This window comes from Oncorhynchus clarkii, unplaced genomic scaffold, assembly GCF_045791955.1.
Source record: "Oncorhynchus clarkii lewisi isolate Uvic-CL-2024 unplaced genomic scaffold, UVic_Ocla_1.0 unplaced_contig_796_pilon_pilon, whole genome shotgun sequence".
Classification (NCBI taxonomy): Eukaryota; Metazoa; Chordata; class Actinopteri; order Salmoniformes; family Salmonidae; genus Oncorhynchus; species Oncorhynchus clarkii.
In genome coordinates, this window is record NW_027257956.1 from 1 (window position 1) to 26,070 (window position 26,070).

At 39.1% G+C, this 26,070-nt stretch overlaps 1 protein-coding gene across 1 annotated transcript; it reads left to right on the forward strand.

Annotated features, from left to right (window-relative positions):
- The first annotated feature begins 1,140 nt into the window (after positions 1-1,140).
- On the forward strand, positions 1,141-26,070 carry LOC139394254 (tetraspanin-8-like). Its single transcript, XM_071142279.1, has 8 exons — positions 1,141-1,358; positions 17,586-17,648; positions 17,813-17,932; positions 20,554-20,628; positions 21,089-21,184; positions 22,034-22,156; positions 24,074-24,157; positions 25,095-26,070. Exons 1-8 carry the CDS (start codon positions 1,302-1,304, stop codon positions 25,161-25,163), a joined length of 687 nt encoding a protein of 228 aa, XP_070998380.1. The 5' UTR covers positions 1,141-1,301; the 3' UTR covers positions 25,164-26,070.

Below are 26,070 nucleotides of genomic sequence, written 5' to 3' on the forward strand. Positions count from 1 at the left end.
GCAGTAGGTACAGCTTGTGAGCCTTGATATTGTAGGTCATTGGCAGTAGGCGTAATTAGTTAATTGGACTCAGATGATAATTGTTACTGGCTGATTACACTGATGAACGAGCCAGCAGAGGACTTTGAGAGATTGGCTGAATTCCAAACAGACGACTATCGCCTACTCCCTAGCCACTCCTGTAGATCTGAAGTTATTGGAAAGGTGTAAGCAAAATGGTGAAAACTCAACTCAGCCTATCATAAGGCAAGGTGAAGCAATTAACATATTATTGCCTTCACCTATCTGATCATTTAAAATATCCAAGCAGGGCCTAGGTCACGTGTCAAACTCATTCCACGAAGGGCTGAGTGTCTGTGGTTTTTCACTCCTCCCTTGTACTTGATTGATGAATTAAGGTCACTAATTAGTAAGGAACTATCCTCCCCTGGTTGTCTAGGTCTTAATTGAAAGGAAAAAAACTAAAATCAGCAGGTCCTCCATGGAATGAGTTGAACACCCCTGGCCTAGGTGCTAGAGGTTGATTTGGAATTGGTCCCGTTGCCAAATCAAGCCCTTAACACCAGGACTTCCCAACCAATCTAATGAAGGAAAACAGCCCATTGTTCTTCAGAGAGGCAGGTGATGAGGACCATACAGAAAGCATATTCAGGGCATCATCCGAACTCTTTACCCAGGACGTCGCTGCTGTCGTTGTAGTTTGTATCGTCTATGTTTTGGCGATCAGTCTGCCACTGTTTCGCCCTGTGCTCTGAGTAAATTGTGCCTCTCAAGCGAGAGTCAGACCTGCTTGAACTAGTCTAACTTTATTTAACTACAAACAGAGGAGGGTGTTTGCTCTGGGGTTTCACTATCTAGAAGACTGAGGGTCAGGTTTTCAGAGGAGGGTGTTTGCTCTGGGGTTTCACTATCTAGAAGACTGAGGGTCAGGTTTTCAGAGGAGGGTGTTTGCTCTGGGGTTTCACTATCTAGAAGACTGAGGGTCAGGTCTTCAGAGGAGGGTGTTTGCTGTGGGGTCTTTATGTAGGAGACTGTTGTAGCCTGGACTGGACTGAGTAGTCGGTAACCACACCCACAGCTTTTAAATACGAGCTAGAGAGAGGGGACTGGTAGGAGCCTGGACTGGACTGACTAGTCAGAAACCACACCCACAGCTTTTAAATACGGGCTTGTGAAAGAACCCTCTCTCATACACACGCGCACACCTGCAACACCAGGGTGGGTCTGGAACAGAGGAATAGGGATTAACTTAACATTGGTTTGTCACATCACGTCTTTCCTGTCTGTTGGAAGGTTAGAAGATGGCTGTGAATAAGTGTATCAAGTACTCCCTCTTTCTCTTCAATCTACTGTTCTGGGTGAGTCCTATTAATCTACATTCTTTACTTTAACTATAGTGTTCTCCATTGGTTTGATGTAGGTTTTTAATCGTGTGTGTGTGTGGTATAGTGATGTTTGTTTGTTTGTTTAGTGATCAACTAGTAGCCAAGTACACATAGTAATCCATTTTAAAATCTGTTTACATGTCTGCTATGGAAATGAGATGACGTTCAAATTTCTATGGAAGCAATGTGTGAACATCACATGACTAAAAATTCATGAAGCCTTAGACAAACACTGACCACTCCCTCCTTCGTATGGTTTCTGGTCCATAGAGCCACACTGGCTTTTTCCATCTTCCTAAAGACATTATCAAATCAATGATAATTCCATTTTGCCACTCTCTCAGCCTGACCAGAGGGAGGTTATAGCCAGGTCATAGCAGGATAATGTATAGATGCACTTCTCAGATCTAAACCCTTCAAAGAATAATAACAATGACTTTGTCATTGGTCTCTGTCCTGAGTTTTTACAGGTAGTTGTTTTGGAAGACGTGACATGGTGATTTAATCTGTGTGCAGAAAGAAACCTTACAGCCAAGTCCCTTTTCTCTGTATGTTTTGTCAACTTCTTCTTAAACTAGTCTCCCAACCATAGCCTGGACAGGCAACGTAGGACATACAATATTCTACTACCGTTGATGTGGAAAATATCACTAAGTGTAGTGCTTCCTGTTTATCTGTCCTTAGCCTGTTGCCAGGACTTGTCCTGAGTTTTTGCGTATGTTTACATAGTTCTAATTCTGTCTCACCCCCCCCCCCCCCCCCCCCAGGTATTTAGTGGAGCTCTTAAATATTGGGTCGATATGGAGCCTAAGCAATATGTTACAACACTCCATCTAGGTGATCAGATGAAAGGCTGGAGCTAATCGGATGAATAAATAAAATATACAATTATGTCACTTTATAGAGCTGTTATCATTTGTTATACTATTCTTTCTCTGGAATGTCCTGTACATATCTATATTCAGTAGCCTAGGGGTTGTGTCTTGATGGGGTAGTGGAAAGTGTATTAAACTCATGTGCTGTTAGTAGCTAAACACTGTAGTGGGCACAGTACAGCACTGTAATGTAGCACGACAGGTTGGAGAGGTTCATCACTAATGTAATGTAGCATAACAGGTTGGAGAGTTGCAGCACTGTAGAGACTCGCAGGTTACAGCACTATGTACAGTTGAAGTCCGGAAGTTTATACGCACTTAGAGTGGAGTCATTAAAACTTGTTTTTCAACCACTCCACAAAGACGGATTATTTCACTTCTAATTCACTAATTCACTATCGCAATTCCAGTGGGTCAGAAGTTTACATACATTAAGTTGACTGTGCCTTTAAACAGCTTGGAACATTTCAGAAAATTATGTCATGTCTTTAGAAGCTTCTGATAGGCTAATTTACATAATTTGAGTCGATTGGAGGTGTGGCTGTATTTCAAGGCCTACCTTCAAACTCAGTGCCTCTTTGCTTGATATCATGGGAAAATCAAAAGAAATCAGCCAAGACCTCAGAATGTTTTTTTGTAGACATCCACAAGTCTGGTTCATCTTTGGGAGCAATTTCCAAATGCCTGAAGGTACCACGTTCATCTGTACAAACAATAGTATGCAAGTATAAACACCATGGGACCACGCAGCCGTCATACTGCTCAGGAAGAAGACGCGTTCTGTCTCCTAGAGATGAACGTACTTTGGTGCAGAAAGTGCAAATCAATCCCAGAACAACAGCAAAGGACCTTGTGAAGATGCTGGAGGAAGCAGATACAAAAGTATCTATATCCACAGTAAAACGAGTCCTATATCGACATAACCTGGAAGGCCGCTTAGCAAGGAAGAAGCCACTGCTCCAAAACCGCCATAAAGCCAGACTACGGATTGGAACTCCACATGGGGACAAAGATCGTACTTTTTGGAGAAATGTCTTCTGGTCTGATGAAACAAAAATAGAACTATTGGCCATAATGACCATCGTTATGTTTGGAGGAACAAGGGGGAGGCTTACAAGACGTAGAACACCATCCCAACCGTGAAGCACGGGGGTGGCAGCATCATGTTGTGGGGGTGCTTTGCTGCAGGAGGGACTGGTACACTTCACAAAATAGATGGCATCATGAGGATGGAATATTATGTGGATATATTGAAGCAACATCTGAAGACATCAGTCAGGAAGTTAAATCTTGGTCGCAAATGGGTCTTCCAAATGGACAATGACCCCAAGCATACTTCCAGAGTTGTGGCAAAATGGCTTAAGGACAACAGTCAAGGTATTGGAGTGGCCATCACAATGCCCTGACCTCAATCCTACAGATAATTTGTGGGCAGAACTGAAAAAGCATGTGCGAGCAAGTAGGCCTACAAACCTGACTGTTACACCAGCTCTGTAAGGAGGAATGGGCCAAAATTCACCCAACTTATTGTGGAAGGCTACCTGACACATTTGACCCAAGTTAAACAATTTAATGGCAATCCACTCAATTAGTATTTGGTAGCATGTAAACTTCTGACCAACTGGGAATGTGATGAAATAAATATTTTTCTCAAATTATTCTGATATTTCACATTCTTAGGATCACCACGTTATTTTAAGACAATTCATTTTTACTAGGATTAAATGTAAGGAATTGTGAAACTGAGTATAAATGTATTTGGCCAAGAACTTCCGACTTCAACTGGGTTTGCATTAGGCCTGAGGACATGTTTCAGTCCCATATTAATCTGGGTTTGCATTAGGCCCGAGGACATGTTTCAGTCCCATATTAATCTGGGTTTGCATTAGGCCCGAGGACATGTTTCAGTCCCATATTAATCTGGGTTTGCATTAGGCCTGAGGACATGTTTCAGTCCCATATTAATCTGGGTTAGCATTAGGCCTGAGGACATGTTTCAGTCCCATATTAATCTGGGTTTGCATTAGGCCTGAGGACATGTTTCAGTACAGTCCCATATTAATCTGTGTTTGCATTAGGCCCGAGGACATGTTTCAGTCCCATATTAATCTGGGTTTGCATTAGGCCCGAGGACAGGTTTCAGTCCCATATTAATCTGGGTTTGCATTAGGCCCGAGGACATGTTTTAGTCCCATATTAATCTGGGTTTGCATTAGGTCTGAGGACAGGTTTCAGTTCCATATTAATCTGGGTTTGCATTAGTTCTGAGGACATGTTTCAGTCCCATATTAATCTGGGTTTGCATTAGGCCTTAGGACATGTTTCAGTACAGTCCCATATTAATCTGGGTTTGCATTAGGCCTGAGGACATGTTTCAGTCCCATATTAATCTGGGTTTGCATTAGGCCCGAGGACAGGTTTCAGTCCCATATTAATCTGGGTTTGCATTAGGCCCGAGGACATGTTTTAGTCCCATATTAATCTGGGTTTGCATTAGGTCTGAGGACAGGTTTCAGTCCCATATTAATCTGGGTTTGCATTAGTTCTGAGGACAGGTTTCAGTCCCATATTAATCTGGGTTTGCATTAGGCCCGAGGACATGTTTTAGTCCCATATTAATCTGGGTTTGCATTAGGTCTGAGGACAGGTTTCAGTCCCATATTAATCTGGGTTTGCATTAGTTCTGAGGACAGGTTTCAGTCCCATATTAATCTGGGTTTGCATTAGTTCTGAGGACATGTTTCAGTCCCATATTAATCTGGGTTTGCATTAGTTCTGAGGACATGTTTCAGTCCCATATTAATCTGGGTTTGCATTAGGCCTTAGGACATGTTTCAGTACAGTCCCATATTAATCTGGGTTTGCATTAGGCCTGAGGACATGTTTCAGTCCCATATTAATCTGGGTTTGCATTAGGCCTGAGGACATTTTTCAGTCCCATATTAATCTGGGTTTGCATTAGGCCCGAGGACATGTTTCAGTCCCATATTAATCTGGGTTTGCATTAGTTCTGAGGACAGGTTTCAGTCCCATATTAATCTGGGTTTGCATTAGGCCCGAGGACATGTTTCAGTCCCATATTAATCTGGGTTTGCATTAGGCCTGAGGACATGTTTCAGTACAGTCCCATATTAATCTGTGTTTGCATTAGGCCCGAGGACATGTTTCAGTCCCATATTAATCTGGGTTTGCATTAGGCCTGAGGACATGTTTCAGTACAGCCCCATATTAATCTGTGTTTGCATTAGGCCTGAGGACATGTTTCAGTCCCATATTAATCTGTGTTTGCATTAGGCCTGAGGACATGTTTCAGTACAGTCCCATATTAATCTGTGTTTACCCCTGGTCTCATTAATTTATGAAACTGCTGGTAGGGGAGGACTGGGCTACGACTATTACCTCTGACCCTTAGTTGTTGGATAGAAGACAATGGTGCAAGTGTCACTTAATCATTTAGTCACTGTTCTACAATGTGCCAGTACTGCCCTAACTGGTTCTCACTCTGGGGTAACTGGGAAGGAGAACTCACTCTGGGGTGACTGGGAAGGGGACGAACTAATTCTACCTCCATTGATTCTGGAAGATGTTGTCTTTGTGACGACAGCAGAACAAACCTTCTCAGTTCCCACAGTTAAAGCAGGGTCGTTCCCACAGTTAAAGCAGGGTCGTTCCCACAGTTAAAGCAGGGTCGTTCCCACAGTTAAAGCAGGGTCGTTCCCACAGTTAAAGCAGGGTCGTTCCCACAGTTAAAGCAGGGTCGTTCCCACAGTTAAAGCAGGGTCGTTCCCACAGTTAAAGCAGGGTCGTTCCCACAGTTAAAGCAGGGTCGTTCCCACAGTTAAAGCAGGGTCGTTCCCACAGTTAAAGCAGGGTCAATCTCACAGTTAAAGCAGGGTCGTTCCCACAGTTAAAGCAGGGTCGTATTCATTAGTGCACTCCATAGCTAAAAACACAAATGAATGTTTCTCAATGGACAAGCCTCTACCGCTCCCTGATTTGGTCAGTTTCCTTCCGTTTGGTGTGTAATGAATACAATCCAGATATCTGGCTAAATATCACCAGGCACAGTGTTTAGTGTGTGGTTTGAACTCCTTCAACTTCTATATGACTGATGTAGGAGATGGTGCCAGAATGTTATTGCAGAAGTGTCTTCTAAAATGGAACACTTGTGCCGTTCTAGAATGGAAAGCCGTGTTGCTCAGTGTTCCTTAGTTGAGCATACCACTCGTCATGTACAGTGGGGCAAAAAGTATTTAGCCAGCCACCAATTGTGCAAGTTCTCCCATTTAAAAACATGAGAGGCCTGTTATTTTCATCATAGGTACACTTCAACTATGACAGACAAAATGAGAAGAAAAGAAATCCAGAAAATCACATTGTAGGATTTTTAATGAATTTATTTGCAAATTATGGTGGAAAATAAGTATTTGGTCACCTACAGACAAGCAAGATTTCTGGCTCTCACAGACCTGTAACTTCTTCTTTCAGAGGCTCCTCTGTCCTCCACTCGTTACCTGTATTAATAGCACCTGTTTGAACTTGTTATCAGTATAAAAGACACCTGTCCACAACCTCAAACAGTCACACTCCAAACTCCACTATGTCCAAGACCAAAGAGCTGTCAAAGGACACCAGAAACAAAATGTGTAGACCTGCACCAGGCTGGGAAGACTGAATCTGCAATAGGTAAGCAGCTTGGTTTGAAGAAATCAACTGCGGGAGCAATTATTTTCAGGCAGCCAATGTTGCCTCACTGCAATAACTGAACGCTTGGCTCGCCAGGAACGTTTTGTGTTGAGTTGGTTTACAAACAAAGGGTATTCAGTCTGAGGTATAAGGTGTCACCTGACCTTTGTGGACAGGTGCAATTACTATTAGGTGTCCCAAATGGAACCCTAGGATTCCCTATAGTGCACTACTGTTGACCAGAGGGGTATACTACAAAGCAGGATCAATGAGTTAACCTGCTAACTTTGAGAAACAACAGATTTATTTTTTCTGTTTTACTTAACGTTAAGAAAGCTAAACCTAGATGTGTGGATGAGGCCCTTAGACCGTCTCTAATCAGATTCCATTTGGGATGATATTCAGGCCAGTTAGCTGGTTTAACTCCTTGATCTTGATTGGAAGCATACTCCTCTGGGCCAATGGGTAATCAGATACCATTTGGGATGAAGTCGGACACAGTGAATGACCAGACAATAGCAAGGATCTGCTCACAACCTGTCCTTTGTCCGAGACTGGTGTTTTCTGCCTGTCCAGTCTTGGCAAGGGGACCGGCTCTTTATCTCAAGAATAAAACAAAAGCTTTGTGAGGTTGTTTTTTTTGTCTTGAGTTGCTTAGCAACAATCTGATAGGAAAAGCACAAGGGGGAACTGATACCTGCCCTGCCTTCTATTATCTGTAATGTGGTCTATTTACACGTCCCAGAAATCTAACTCCTTTATCAGAGGGATGGAACTGTTCATTGCATTTCCCCAAATTGTCTTACCACTCCACGTATTTGACCAGATGACTGGACCTACTGTAGGTTATAGTGTAATATATTAACCAGAGATGACTGTACCTACTGTAGGTTATAGTGTAATATAATAACCAGAGATGACTGTACCTACTGTAGGTTATAGTGTAATATAGTAACCAGAGATGACTGTACCTACTGTAGGTTATAGTGTAATATATTAAACAGAGATGACTGTACCTACTGTAGGTTATAGTGTAATATATTAACCAGAGATGACTGTACCTACTGTAGGTTATAGTGTAATATAGTAAGCAGAGATGACTGTACCTACTGTAGGTTATAGTGTAATATATTAACCAGAGATGACTGTACCTACTGTAGGTTATAGTGTAATATAGTAACCAGAGATGACTGTACCTACTGTAGGTTATAGTGTAATATAGTAACCAGAGATGACTGTTGGTTATAGTGTAATATATTAACCAGAGGTGACTGTACCTACTGTAGGTTATAGTGTAATATAGTAACCAGAGATGACTGTACCTACTGTAGGTTATAGTGTAATATAGTAACCAGAGATGACTGTACCTACTGTAGGTTATAGTGTAATATATTAACCAGAGATGACTGTACCTACTGTAGGTTATAGTGTAATATAGTAACCAGAGATGACTGTACCTACTGTAGGTTATAGTGTAATATATTAACCAGAGATGACTGGACCTACTGTAGGTTATAGTGTAATATAGTAACCAGAGATGACTGTACCTACTGTAGGTTATAGTGTAATATATTAACCAGAGATGACTGTACCTACTGTAGGTTATAGTGTAATATAGTAACCAGAGATGACTGGACCTACTGTAGGTTATAGTGTAATATAGTAACCAGAGGTGACTGTACCTACTGTAGGTTATAGTGTAATATATTAACCAGAGGTGACTGTACCTACTGTAGGTTAGTGTAATATATTAACCAGAGATGACTGTAGGTTAGTGTAATATATTAACCAGAGATGACTGTACCTAGGTTAGTGTATTATATTAACCAGAGGTGACTGTACCTACTGTAGGTTATAGTGTAATATATTAACCAGAGATGACTGTACCTACTGTAGGTTAGTGTAATATAGTAACCAGAGGTGACTGTACCTACTGTAGGTTAGTGTAATATATTAACCAGAGATGACTGTAGGTTATAGTGTATTATATTAACCAGAGGTGACTGTACCTACTGTAGGTTATAGTGTAATATATTAACCAGAGATGACTGTAGGTTATAGTGTATTATATTAACCAGAGGTGACTGTACCTAGGTTATAGTGTAATATATTAACCAGAGATGACTGTACCTACTGTAGGTTATAGTGTAATATAGTAACCAGATGACTGTACCTACTGTAGGTTATAGTGTAATATATTAACCAGAGGTGACTGTACCTACTGTAGGTTATAGTGTAATATATTAACCAGAGGTGACTGTACCTACTGTAGGTTATAGTGTAATATATTAAACAGAGATGACTGTACCTACTGTAGGTTATAGTGTAATATATTAACCAGAGATGACTGTACCTAGGTTATAGTGTAATATATTAAACAGAGATGACTGTACCTACTGTAGGTTATAGTGTAATATAGTAACCAGAGATGACTGTACCTAGTTTATAGTGTAATATAGTAACCAGAGATGACTGTACCTACTGTAGGTTATAGTGTAATATATTAACCAGAGATGACTGTACCTACTGTAGGTTATAGTGTAATATAGTAACCAGAGGTGACTGTACCTACTGTAGGTTATAGTGTAATATATTAACCAGAGATGACTGTACCTACTGTAGGTTATAGTGTAATATAGTAACCAGAGATGACTGTACCTACTGTAGGTTATAGTGTAATATATTAACCAGAGATGACTGTACCTACTGTAGGTTATAGTGTAATATAGTAACCAGAGATGACTGTACCTAGGTTATAGTGTAATATATTAAACAGAGATGACTGTACCTACTGTAGGTTATAGTGTAATATATTAACCAGAGATGACTGTAGGTTATAGTGTAATATAGTAACCAGAGATGACTGTACCTATATTATAGTGTAATATATTAACCAGAGATGACTGTACCTACTGTAGGTTATAGTGTAATATATTAACCAGAGATGACTGTACCTACTGTAGGTTATAGTGTAATATAGTAACCAGAGGTGACTGTACCTACTGTAGGTTATAGTGTATTATATTAACCAGAGGTGACTGTACCTAGGTTATAGTGTAATATATTAACCAGAGATGACTGTACCTACTGTAGGTTATAGTGTAATATAGTAACCAGAGATGACTGTACCTACTGTAGGTTATAGTGTAATATATTAACCAGAGATGACTGTACCTACTGTAGGTTATAGTGTAATATATTAACCAGAGATGACTGTACCTACTGTAGGTTATAGTGTAATATATTAAACAGAGATGACTGTACCTACTGTAGGTTATAGTGTAATATATTAACCAGAGATGACTGTACCTACTGTAGGTTATAGTGTAATATATTAACCAGAGATGACTGTACCTACTGTAGGTTATAGTGTAATCTATTAACCAGAGGTGACTGTACCTACTGTAGGTTATAGTGTAATATAGTAACCAGAGGTGACTGTACCTAGGTTATAGTGTAATATATTAAACAGAGATGACTGTACCTACTGTAGGTTATAGTGTAATATATTAAACAGAGGTGACTGTACCTAGGTTATAGTGTAATATAGTAACCAGAGGTGACTGTACCTACTGTAGGTTATAGTGTAATATATTAACCAGAGATGACTGTACCTACTGTAGGTTATAGTGTAATATATTAACCAGAGGTGACTGTACCTACTGTAGGTTATAGTGTAATCTATTAACCAGAGATGACTGTACCTACTGTAGGTTATAGTGTAATATATTAACCAGAGGTGACTGTACCTACTGTAGGTTATAGTGTAATATAGTAACCAGAGATGACTGTACCTACTGTAGGTTATAGTGTAATATAGTAACCAGAGGTGACTGTACCTAGGTTATAGTGTAATATAGTAACCAGAGGTGACTGTACCTACTGTAGGTTATAGTGTAATATATTACTGTACCTGTAGGTTATAGTGAGATGACTGTACCTACTGTAGGTTATAGTGTAATATATTAACCAGAGGTGACTGTACCTACTGTAGGTTATAGTGTAATATAGTAACCAGAGGTGACTGTACCTACTGTAGGTTATAGTGTAATATATTAACCAGAGGTGACTGTACCTACTGTAGGTTATAGTGTAATATATTAACCAGAGATGACTGTACCTACTGTAGGTTATAGTGTAATATATTAACCAGAGGTGACTGTACCTACTGTAGGTTATAGTGTAATATAGTAACCAGAGGTGACTGTACCTACTGTAGGTTATAGTGTAATATAGTAACCAGAGGTGACTGTACCTACTGTAGGTTATAGTGTAATTGTCACGCCCTGACCATAGTTTACTTTGTATTTTCTATGTTTTGATTGGTCAGGGTGTGATCTGAGTGGGTATTCTATGTTTCATGTCTTGTTTGTCTATTTCTATGTTCAGCCTGATATGGTTCTCAGTCAGAGGCAGGTGTTCGTCATTGTCTCTGATTGGGAACCATATTTAGGTAGCCTGGGTTTCACTGTGTGTTTGTGGGTGATTGTTCCTGTCTATGTGTTTTTCACCAGATAGGCTGTTTAGGTTTTCGTTACGTTCGTTACGTTTTGTTTTGTAGTATTGTATTGGAGATTCGTGTTTCGTATTATTAATAAACATGGATCGTAAACCACACGCTGCATTTTGGTCCGACTCTCCTTCGTATGAAGACGAAACTCGTTACAGTAATATATTAACCAGAGATGACTGTACCTATATTATAGTGTAATATATTAACCAGAGATGACTGTACCTACTGTAGGTTATAGTGTAATATATTAACCAGAGATGACTGTACCTACTGTAGGTTATAGTGTAATATATTAACCAGAGATGACTGTACCTATATTATAGTGTAATATATTAACCAGAGATGACTGTACCTACTGTAGGTTATAGTGTAATATATTAACCAGAGATGACTGTACCTACTGTAGGTTATAGTGTAATATATTAACCAGAGATGACTGTACCTACTGTAGGTTATAGTGTAATATATTAACCAGAGGTGACTGTACCTACTGTAGGTTATAGTGTAATATAGTAACCAGAGGTGACTGTACCTAGGTTATAGTGTAATATATTAAACAGAGATGACTGTACCTACTGTAGGTTATAGTGTAATATATTAAACAGAGGTGACTGTACCTAGGTTATAGTGTAATATAGTAACCAGAGGTGACTGTACCTACTGTAGGTTATAGTGTAATATATTAACCAGAGATGACTGTACCTACTGTAGGTTATAGTGTAATATATTAACCAGAGATGACTGTACCTACTGTAGGTTATAGTGTAATATATTAAACAGAGATGACTGTACCTAGTTTATAGTGTAATATAGTAACGAGATGACTGTACCTATATTATAGTGTAATATATTAACCAGAGATGACTGTACCTATATTATAGTGTAATATATTAACCAGAGATGACTGTACCTACTGTAGGTTATAGTGTAATATATTAACCAGAGATGACTGTACCTACTGTAGGTTATAGTGTAATATAGTAACCAGAGGTGACTGTACCTACTGTAGGTTATAGTGTAATCTATTAACCAGAGGTGACTGTACCTACTGTAGGTTATAGTGTAATATATTAACCAGAGGTGACTGTACCTACTGTAGGTTATAGTGTAATATATTGACCAGAGGTGACTGTACCTACTGTAGGTTATAGTGTAATATATTAACCAGAGATGACTGTACCTACTGTAGGTTATAGTGTAATATATTAACCAGAGGTGACTGTACCTACTGTAGGTTATAGTGTAATATATTGACCAGAGATGACTGTACCTACTGTAGGTTATAGTGTAATATATTAACCAGAGGTGACTGTACCTACTGTAGGTTATAGTGTAATATAGTAACCAGAGGTGACTGTACCTACTGTAGGTTATAGTGTAATATATTAACCAGAGGTGACTGTACCTACTGTAGGTTATAGTGTAATATAGTAACCAGAGGTGACTGTACCTACTGTAGGTTATAGTGTAATATATTAAACAGAGGTGACTGTAGGTTATAGTGTAATATATTAAACAGAGATGACTGTACCTACTGTAGGTTATAGTGTAATATATTAACCAGAGATGACTGTACCTACTGTAGGTTATAGTGTAATCTATTAACCAGAGGTGACTGTACCTACTGTAGGTTATAGTGTAATATATTAACCAGAGGTGACTGTACCTACTGTAGGTTATAGTGTAATATATTAACCAGAGATGACTGTACCTACTGTAGGTTATAGTGTAATATAGTAACCAGAGGTGACTGTACCTACTGTAGGTTATAGTGTAATATATTAAACAGAGATGACTGTACCTACTGTAGGTTATAGTGTAATATATTAACCAGAGGTGACTGTACCTAGGTTATAGTGTATTATATTAACCAGAGATGACTGTACCTACTGTAGGTTATAGTGTAATATAGTAACCAGAGATGACTGTACCTACTGTAGGTTATAGTGTAATATAGTAACCAGAGGTGACTGTACCTAGGTTATAGTGTAATATATTAAACAGAGATGACTGTACCTATATTATAGTGTAATATATTAACCAGAGGTGACTGTACCTACTGTAGGTTATAGTGTAATATAGTAACCAGAGGTGACTGTACCTATATTATAGTGTAATATATTAAACAGAGGTGACTGTACCTATATTATAGTGTAATATATTAACCAGAGGTGACTGTACCTACTGTAGGTTATAGTGTAATATAGTAACCAGAGGTGACTGTACCTACTGTAGGTTATAGTGTAATATAGTAACCAGAGGTGACTGTACCTACTGTAGGTTATAGTGTAATATAGTAACCAGAGATGACTGTACCTACTGTAGGTTATAGTGTAATATATTAACCAGAGGTGACTGTACCTAGGTTATAGTGTAATATATTAAACAGAGATGACTGTACCTACTGTAGGTTATAGTGTAATATAGTAACCAGAGGTGACTGTACCTACTGTAGGTTATAGTGTAATATATTAACCAGAGGTGACTGTACCTACTGTAGGTTATAGTGTAATATATTAACCAGAGATGACTGTACCTACTGTAGGTTATAGTGTAATATATTAACCAGAGATGACTGTACCTACTGTAGGTTATAGTGTAATATATTAAACAGAGGTGACTGTACCTACTGTAGGTTATAGTGTAATATAGTAACCAGAGGTGACTGTACCTACTGTAGGTTATAGTGTAATATATTAACCAGAGATGACTGTACCTACTGTAGGTTATAGTGTAATATATTAACCAGAGATGACTGTACCTACTGTAGGTTATAGTGTAATATATTAACCAGAGGTGACTGTACCTACTGTAGGTTATAGTGTAATATATTAAACAGAGATGACTGTACCTACTGTAGGTTATAGTGTAATATAATAACCAGAGATGACTGTACCTACTGTAGGTTATAGTGTAATATATTAACCAGAGATGACTGTACCTACTGTAGGTTATAGTGTAATATATTAACCAGAGATGACTGTAGGTTATAGTGTAATATATTAACCAGAGATGACTGTACCTACTGTAGGTTATAGTGTAATATAATAACCAGAGATGACTGTACCTACTGTAGGTTATAGTGTAATATATTAAACAGAGATGACTGTACCTACTGTAGGTTATAGTGTAATATAGTAACCAGAGATGACTGTACCTACTGTAGGTTATAGTGTAATATAGTAACCAGAGATGACTGTACCTACTGTAGGTTATAGTGTAATATATTAACCAGAGATGACTGTACCTAGTTTATAGTGTAATATATTAACCAGAGATGACTGTACCTAGGTTATAGTGTATTATAATAACCAGAGATGACTGTACCTAGGTTATAGTGTAATATATTAACCAGAGATGACTGTACCTACTGTAGGTTATAGTGTATTATAATAACCAGAGATGACTGTACCTAGGTTATAGTGTAATATATTGACCAGAGATGACTGTACCTACTGTAGGTTATAGTGTAATATATTAAACAGAGGTGACTGTAGGTTATAGTGTAATATATTAACCAGAGATGACTGTACCTACTGTAGGTTATAGTGTAATATAGTAACCAGAGATGACTGTAGGTTATAGTGTAATATATTAACCAGAGGTGACTGTACCTACTGTAGGTTATAGTGTAATATATTGACCAGAGGTGACTGTACCTACTGTAGGTTATAGTGTAATATATTGACCAGAGGTGACTGTACCTACTGTAGGTTATAGTGTAATGTATTAACCAGAGATGACTGTACCTACTGTAGGTTATAGTGTAATATATTAACCAGAGATGACTGTACCTACTGTAGGTTATAGTGTAATATAATAACCAGAGATGACTGTACCTACTGTAGGTTATAGTGTAATATATTAACCAGAGATGACTGTACCTACTGTAGGTTATAGTGTAATATATTAAACAGAGATGACTGTACCTACTGTAGGTTATAGTGTAATATAGTAACCAGAGATGACTGTACCTACTGTAGGTTATAGTGTAATATATTAACCAGAGGTGACTGTACCTACTGTAGGTTATAGTGTAATATATTAACCAGAGATGACTGTACCTACTGTAGGTTATAGTGTAATATATTAAACAGAGATGACTGTACCTACTGTAGGTTATAGTGTAATATAGTAACCAGAGATGACTGTACCTAGGTTATAGTGTAATATATTAACCAGAGATGACTGTACCTACTGTAGGTTATAGTGTAATATAATAACCAGAGATGACTGTACCTACTGTAGGTTATAGTGTAATATATTAAACAGAGATGACTGTACCTACTGTAGGTTATAGTGTAATATAGTAACCAGAGATGACTGTACCTACTGTAGGTTATAGTGTAATATATTAACCAGAGATGACTGTACCTACTGTAGGTTATAGTGTAATATATTAAACAGAGATGACTGTACCTACTGTAGGTTATAGTGTAATATATTAAACAGAGATGACTGTACCTACTGTAGGTTATAGTGTATTATATTAACCAGAGATGACTGTACCTAGTTTATAGTGTAATATAATAACCAGAGATGACTGTACCTACTGTAGGTTATAGTGTAATATATTAACCAGAGATGACTGTAGGTTATAGTGTAATATATTAACCAGAGATGACTGTACCTACTGTAGGTTATAGTGTAATATATTAACCAGAGATGACTGTACCTACTGTAGGTTATAGTGTAATATATTAAACAGAGATGACTGTACCTACTGTAGGTTATAGTGTAATATATTAACCAGAGATGACTGTACCTACTGTAGGTTATAGTGTAATATATTAAACAGAGATGACTGTACCTACTGTAGGTTATAGTGTAATATATTAACCAGAGATGACTGTACCTACTGTAGGTTATAGTGTAATATATTAAACAGAGATGACTGTACCTACTGTAGGTTATAGTGTAATATATTAAACAGAGATGACTGTACCTACTGTAGGTTATAGTGTAATATATTAACCAGAGATGACTGTACCTAGGTTAGTGTAATATATTAACCAGAGATGACTGTACCTACTGTAGGTTATAGTGTAATATATTAACCAGAGATGACTGTAGGTTATAGTGTATTATAATAACCAGAGATGACTGTACCTAGGTTATAGTGTAATATATTAACCAGAGATGACTGTACCTAGGTTAGTGTAATATATTAAACAGAGATGACTGTACCTACTGTAGGTTATAGTGTAATGTATTGACAGTGTGTAGAAGCTCATTGTGTCCCTGGCTTAAGAACAGAAGTTGCCATTGTTTGCTGAAATGACACTTTACAGTAGCTCTCTTGTCGAAGACTATACCCCAGTGTTTATTTTGGAAACAGCCCTCATTGCATTTAGCTTAAGTGTTGAGGTTTTCTGGTTCCTGTGTTTTTGAGTCACTGGATGCACGGGTGTGGAATGACGAGATGCAAGTCATGATGTCACAACCTCTCCTGCTTGGGCATGCCACTCCAGGCCACAAGGGGGGCTGTGTGGATGTGAGGACTCATATTTGGAGTTAATCTCAATCAGAATCTTATTTATTTTTTTAAATTTGAAGGGAATCTCGTTTTTGAAAGCCAAAATAATTACCAAATTCATAGTCCAGTCATCGCAGAATGTCTTCAACATAAATTTGGGTATATGGTATATAATCTCTCTAAATAATGAGCATTCATTCATGTAGCCTTGACATTTAACCTTATGTCTGTTGTGTTGACTGGCCCCAAAAAAATAGTTACATTAAATATTCAATGTATATGTAACCTGTCACTATCAGTTCTGACACCACGGGAGAATCTCTATTTCATTTCCTGGATTCCTCGCATCCTCTCCCCTCTGGATTTAAGAGGAGAGGATCTGAGGAATCAAGTTAATGCAATTGAGATTCTCCCATGTGGTCTAGAGTCCACTGTTAACCCAGGAAAGATATCCTCATGTGGGGGCTGGATGATGCTCTATTGTGATGGTGGTTCAACTGTAGTTCCTCAGAGTTGCCAGTAGATGTAGCTAGTGTGTTGAGTTGGTATGCAACAAGACCTGTTCCTTCAATCCCAGGGACATTGAAACGCACAACTTTCTAAAGTTGATTCTAGATAAAACGCTCATTTCATCTCATTTTGTTTTCCAGATCAGTGGCTGCATCATTCTTGGTGTCTCCATCTACCTCAAAGTGAGCAAGAATGGAAACGTGGTAAGGAAATGTCCAGTGTGACATTAAATTAATGACAACATCATCAAAAGCCCTCTACACAGTAAAAAATAACACCTTGAAACAAATGCATCCAGTCATATACACCTATTCAGCACATATCTACATGTAAAATGACTGAGTAACTGTCTGTCCCCCTCCCTCAGATAATGGATGAGGCAGTGCCGTTTGTAGACCTGCTGATAGCTGTTGGCGTCATCATCATGGTACTGGGCTTCCTGGGCTGCTGTGGAGCCATTAAGGAAAACCGATGCATGCTCATTCTGGTGAGGGGAAACACCACACTCCCTTACAATAGCCAACCCTCACATTTAAAATGTTACATTGTACACTGCACAGGATAATGCTGTCCCAATAGCCAACCCTCACATTTAAAATGTTACATTGTACACTGCACAGGATAATGCTGTCCCAATAGCCAAGCGGTTCTAGGTTCTAACCAAACCAGTCTCTTCATATGCAGTGCATTCGAAAAGTATTCAGACCTTGACTTTTTCCACATTTCATGTTACAGCCTTATTCTAAAATATATCAACTTTTTCCCCCAATCTACACAATACCCCATAATGACATCACAGTACCCCATAATGGCATCACAGTACCCCATAATGACATCACAGTACCCCATAATGACATCACAATACCCCATAATGACATCACAATACCCCATAATGACAAAGCAAAAACAGGTAGTAATAATGTAATAAAAACAATCCCTGTTACATAAGTATTCAGACCCTTTACTCAGGACTTTGTTGAAGCACTTTTGGCAGCGATTACAAACTTGAGTCTTGTTGGGAATGATGCAACAAGCTTGACACACCTGTATTTGGGGAGTTTCTCCCATTCTTCTCTGCAGATCTCTGCAAGCTCTGTCAGGTTGGATGGGGAGCGTTGCTGCACAGCTATTTTCAGGTCTCTCCAGAGATGTTTGATCGGGTTCAAGTCCGGGCTCTGGCTCGGCCACTCAAGGACATTGAGACTTGTCCGGAAGCCACTCCTACGTTGTCTTGGCTGTGTGCTTAGGGTCGTTGTCCTGTTGGAAGGTGAACCTTCACCCCACTCTGAGGTCCGGAGTGCTCTGGAGCATGTTTTCATCAAGTATCTCTCTGTACTTTGCTCCCTTCATCTTTCCCTCATTCCGGACTAGTCTCCTTGTCCCTGCCACTGAAAAACGTCCCCCACAGCATGATGCTGTCACCACCACGCTTCACCGTAGGGATGGTGCCAGATTTCCTCAAGACATGACGCTTGGCATTCAGGCCAAAGAGTTAAATCTTGGTTTCATCACACAATAATTTTTCTCATGGTCCAAGTCCTTTAGGTGCCTTCTAGCAAACTCTAAGCCTTTTTACTGAGGAGTGGCTTCCGTCTGGCCACTCTACCACGAAGGCCTGATTGGTGGAGTACTGCGAAGATTGTTGTCATTCTGGAAGGTTCTCCCATCTCCAGAGGAATTCTAGAGCTCTGTCAGAGTGACCATCGGGTTCTTGGTCACCTCACTGACCAAGCCCCTTCCCCTATTGCTCAGTTTGGCCGTGAGGCCAGCTCTAGGTTGAGTCTTGGTGGTTCCAAACGTCTTCCATTTAAGAATGATGGACGCCACTGTTCAATGCCACAGAATATTTTTTGGCTATCCTTCCCCGTATCTGTGCCTTGACACAATCCCGTATCGGTGCTAAACGGACAACTCCTTGAACCTCACGGATTGGTTTTTGCTCTGACATGCACGGTCAACTGTGGGACTTTGTATAGACAGATGCGTTCCTTTCCAAATCATGTCCCATTCAGTTGACCACAGGTGGACTCCATTCAAGTTGTAGAAACATATCAAGGATGATAAATGGAAACAAGATGCACCTGAGCTCAATTTCGAGTCTCATCACAAAGGGTCTGAATACTTATGTAAATAAGATTTCAGTTTTTTTAAATAAATTTGCAAAAATGCAAAACCTGTTTTCGCTTTGTCATTATGGGGTATTGTGATGTCATTATGGCGTGTTTGTATGTAGATGGAACAATGTGGAAAAAGTACCTACACACACAATCATTTATTTAACCTTTTCATACATGTCAGAGATGTCACTCTTGCAAAAGAGATGCCAAGTGTGAGCTGGTTTCCCAGGTCACCTATTGGAAAAGACTTCTATGGCCAGTTTTTCACAACTTAAAAGATCGGAATGATCCAGAGTCTGTTTTTGCTATCCAGGATCAGACGATTACAATCTGGCTATTTTTTCAGCCATTTTTTTCCCACTTTCCCATAATTGGATCAATCTGATCCAGATGGCAACATATCAAGATCACAGAATCCAGATTTTCAGTGCTTTGACTTGGCCCACACCTCACCATCTAATTGACATTGGGGTACTACTTCACTATTACAGGGACACAGAGATGAGTAACCTACATTTAATGAAAATAAGTCCAATTTAAAATGGAGCAAATCCCTTTTATATTGTGCCTTCAGAAAGTATTCAAGTAGGGTTTGGTGGATACTTTTATAAATGAGATTTCAATAAATGTGCAAATGTCTAAAACATTTATTTTTTGCCATTGTGCAGTATTGTGCATAAATGGGTGAGGTGGGGGGGCGGGGGATATGTTTAATCCATTTTGAGTTCAGGCTGTAACACAAATTTGGTAAATATTTTTTTTCGGTATCGAAAATAGCCTCATCACTACATTTGAATCCTGATTTTTTTAAAAGGTGATATTGGATTACCAAATTCTTATCTGAAGGATCACCAAATCCTTGACTGAAGGATCAGAGTATCATTTCAGTTTTGGAAAAACCCAAATCAGATTAAAATGTTAAATCCAGATATCTGTCCCCTTGCCTTAATGGGACAAATATCATGTGCGCGCGGTTATTGGTTTGTTTCAGTTCTTCATCGGGCTGCTCCTCATCTTCATCCTGCTGTTGATCGCCGGAATCCTGGGAGCTGTCGGAGAGAAGAAGGTAAGGAGGAAACGCTCACTGGTTGAATCAGCATTTCCACATTTCAATGAAATTACGTTGAACTAACGTGGAATAGAAGTTGAATTGAATTCTGTGCTCAGAGGGATGTCTCACACACCCACTGTTAGTGAGGGGAAGGTAAGGAGGACATCATCACCCGTGATGACCCACTCGGTGCGATCAGATTAGTACATTTTATTCATTTAGGAGAAGCTCTTATACAGAGCGACTTACAGGTGCAACTAGGGTGCCTTGTGCAAAGGAACAGCGACAGTTTGTCCCTTATTCGGCTCGGATTCTAACCTTCGACCTCTCGGTTCCTGGCCCGAAACTCTTAACCTGTTGGGACGTCAGTACCTTGACACTTGTTGAATGTGGTAATAAAACATGCTTTCCACACCTGTTTCATGTCTTTGTGTGACTCTCCTACTGGTCCATGACTGTAAATTGCCTCTTCCAGTCTCAGGTGTGGGTGAAGGAGAGTCTGGCGAAGCTGCTACCACTGAGGGACCAGAAGCCTGACGTTCAAACGGACTTGCAGAAACTGGAAGTGGAGGTACCATAGAGAATGATAGATTTTTTTTTTTACATGTCTAATTATGGTGTCTGTGAACACACAGGCAACGCCGTTGAGGTACTTGCTGTTTTGAAGTAGTACACTTCATCACAAGTTAAATGAGTTCTTTGATCTCTCCTGATGACCAAGTTGGACATGACTCCAACAGGGCCATCAGGAGGGATCAGCCAATGAAGTTGAAATCTCCCCCCCCCCACACACAATTCAAAACTCCTCAATGGCATTACCCATGATAACATAGTTAAGAACAAATTCTTATTTACAGTGATGGCCTAGGAGCAGAGGGTTAACTGCCTTGTTCAGGAGCATATTGTTCAGATTCTTGTCTTACCTTGTCAGCTCGGGAATTCAATCTAGCAACCTTTCAGTTGCTGGCCCAACGCTCTATCCACCAGGCTACCTGCCGTCCCCAAAAAGTGGTGGTTTCAGAGGTCCCAAGATGAATCACCTGGACATAGGATGTGCCACAAATGGTATCAATTCCCTGTAGTGAACTACTTTTGAGCAGGACCCATAGGGTCCTACTTTGTTTCCAAAGGGAACGGGGTGCAATTTGGGACGCAGTAATCAATGGTCCTGTCATGAATGTATGAATAATTATTGGTTAAACTTAATTAGTTGGGTCCAGATTAATTGTTCTTAATCGGCTACGAATGTTATTGGATTATTTTTGTCGACGAACTGAATGACTTTTTTTTAAAATGTTAGATGGGCTGCTACCTAAACAGATTGTAGTGAAATATTTTGCCACGGGAAAATGACAGTGTGCCTTTACTGAACACAACCCCTGTGTCGGTGAGACGGAGGTCTAACTCCTTTGTTTTTCAGGCAAAGTGCTGTGGACTGATCAACGGACCCTCTGACTGGGGCTCCACTGTCCCCAGCTCTTGTAACTGTGTTGACACCGCTCAGGCGTGCCAAAGTGCAGATGGACGCCAAGTGTACTCAACGGTAAGCAGACAATCACATATTATTAATAAAATACTATCTAGGAAACTCAAGGAAGGTGGCTTTACTTGGTATATAGGAAACATCAATAAACGCACATTACATTACCGCTGCACTACATTACCATTCCACTACACTACCACTACTCTACATTCCACTACACTACCATACATTACCATTACACTACACTACCACTACTCTACATTACCACTACTCTACATTCCACTACACTACCATACATTACCATACCACTACTCTACATTCCACTACACTACCACTACTCTACATTCCAATACACTACCATACATTACCATACCACTACACTACCATACATTACCATACCACTACACTACCACTACTCTACATTCCACTACACTACCACTACTCTACATTCCAATACATTACCATACATTACCATACCACTACACTACCATACATTACCATACCACTACACTACCATACATTACCATACCACTACTCTACATTCCACTACACTACCACTACTCTACATTCCAATACATTACCATACATTACCATACCACTACACTACCATACATTACCATACCACTACACTACCACTACTCTACATTCCACTACACTACCATACATTACCATTCCACTACACTACCATACATTACCATTCCACTACACTACCACTACTCTACATTCCACTACACTACCATACATTACCATTCCACTACACTACCACTACTCTACATTCCACTACACTACCATACATTACCATTCCACTACACTACCACTACTCTACATTCCACTACACTACCATACATTACCATACCACTACTCTACATTCCACTACACTACCACTACTCTACATTCCAATACACTACCATACATTACCATACCACTACACTACCATACATTACCATTCCACTACACTACCACTACTCTACATTCCACTACACTACCATACATTACCATACCACTACTCTACATTCCACTACACTACCATACATTACCATTCCACTACACTACCACTACTCTACATTCCACTACACTACCATACATTACCATACCACTACTCTACATTCCACTACACTACCATACATTACCATTCCACTACACTACCACTACTCTACATTCCACTACTCTACATTACACTACACTACCATACGTTACCATTCCACTACACTACCACTACTCTACATTCCACTACACTACCATACATTACCATTCCACTACACTACCACCACTCTACATTCCACTACACTACTTTACATTACCACTACACTACACTACCATACATTACCACTACACTACACTACCATACATTACCATTCCACTACACTACCACTACTCTACATTACACTACACTACCATTCCACTACACTACCACTACTCTACTTTCCACTACACTACCATACATTACCATACCACTACACTACCATACATTACCATTCCACTACACTACCACTACTCTACTTTCCACTACACTACCATACATTACCATACCACTACTCTACATTCCACTACACTACCATACATTACCATTCCACTACACTACCATACATTACCATTCCACTACACTACCACCACTCTACATTCCACTACACTACCATACATTACCACTACACTACCACTACCATACATTACCATTCCACTACCATACATTACCATTCCACTACCATACATTACCATTCCACTACCATACATTACCATTACACTACACTACCATACATTACCATTCCACTACCATACATTACCATTCCACTACACTACCACTACTCTACATTCCACTACACTCCTATAAACAGAACCTGTACAGGGAACTGATCTACAGCCACATGAAACCATAGAGGGTTCCAGGATGATACAACCCCGAACCGCAAAGCAGCGTCTTTGTACAGTTACCATGACCTGGTGTTAACTAGTGTTGACTGTTGGCTTTGTCCTCCGCAGCCTTGTGCCAAGTTTGTGACTTCCTTCATGGAGAAGCACGCAATCATCGCGCTGGGGATTGCATTTGGTATCGCAGTCTTGATGGTAAGAATCCAAAAGTTCAATCTCTATAACAAAGCCTCTATTAATACAGTATATTATGCATAACAAAGCCTCTATTAATACACTATATTATACATAACAAAGCCTCTATTAATACACTATATTATACATAACAAAGCCTCTATTAATACATTATATTATGCATAACAAAGCCTCTATTAATACATTATGTTATGTATAACAAAGCCTCTATTAATACATTATGTTATGTATAACAAAGCCTCTATTAATACATTATATTATGTATAACAAAGCCTCTATTAATACATTATATTATGTATAACAAAGCCTCTATTAATACATTATGTTATGTATAACAAAGCCTCTATTAATACATTATATTATGTATAACAAAGCCTCTATTAATACATTATATTATGCATAACAAAGCCTCTATTAATACATTATATTATGTATAACAAAGCCTCTATTAATACATTATGTTATGTATAACAAAGCCTCTATTAATACATTATATTATGTATAACAAAGCCTCTATTAATACATTATATTATGCATAACAAAGCCTCTATTAATACATTATATTATGTATAACAAAGCCTCTATTAATACATTATATTATGTATAACAAAGCCTCTATTAATACATTATATTATGTACTGTACCAGTCATATAAATGGAATACATTTGTATTGGTCTGTTTCATCTTCACTAACTCTTCTCATTGGCATTAAGATGGATATGTGCAATTCACTCAGTACTTAATAAATGTATCCTGGTCTCAGATCTGTTGGCACCTTCTTGGCAACGCCGATGGCCGTTTGTCATTGCCAATTAACAACCTGTTGGCAAGACTGTACAAATGGATCTGGAACCAGGCTAGACACCACAAACTGATGTGGGACCGGGCTATAGCCTGGTAGTGAATGGGTTGTGACGTACCTGTTTTGTGTTTCAGCTCTTTGGAATGGCCTTCGCCATGACCCTGTACTGCCAGATTGGGAAGAGGGACGCCAACACTGCCTAAAGCAGCAACACGTGGTACCACTTGATCTGGGGCTGTGGTCAAGGTGAATTAGAAGTCATCAATTCAGGAAGTCAACTGAAATTACAATACAATAAAATGAAGAAGAAAAAAAAACGATCTATTTTCAATGATTTCTCAAACTGAAAAGCAGAAGTTATTTATTCCAAGTTTTTTTACATTAGCAGTGTTAAATACAATTCACTTCCTCAATTGACTGGCTTCAATTCAAATGGACCCCGATCATGACTTGATCAAAAGCTGGCTTTGACATATCCCATACAGCATGCTTGGAACATGTATTTGATACTCAACTTTGGGGTTTAAATCTAGTCCATTCAGGAAGTACACTGAAATTCCAGTTCTCTTCAATCAGGAACATTTTGGAATTAGGTTTGCTTTGTGAATGGACTGGAACCCCCAACCTGCTGAACTATGGACCACAATGCATCATGTGTTTCTCCATCATTTTACCTGCATCAAATGATGCTGTGATTTTAGATTTCAGATCTTTTGTTAAAATTATGGCAGTTTCTTCACTTGTGAAGTTGGTTGATCCATATGTCATTGAACATGAATTAGTGTTTTTTTCTTTAAAGGAGCTCTGTCATTGTACTGCTCTACGTCTCTCTCTGAATGGAGGGCTTCGCTGTCCATACACTGAACTGTGTATTATTCATGCTGAAATGTTGAACTTTTTCCCCCCGTTTTATTGCTATCATCTCGTAGATATTAAAGTCTGACGGTAAATATTGATCACGCTGTATATACATTTAACCTGTTGTATATTTGAGTTGTATAATGATTGCAGTACATGTCAGAATGTCTTCTGTTCAAGGCCTGTGACCAATGTCTTTATGGATGTTCCCCTTTTTTGAGGCACATCAGAAATAAAGAAGTAGTAACTCAA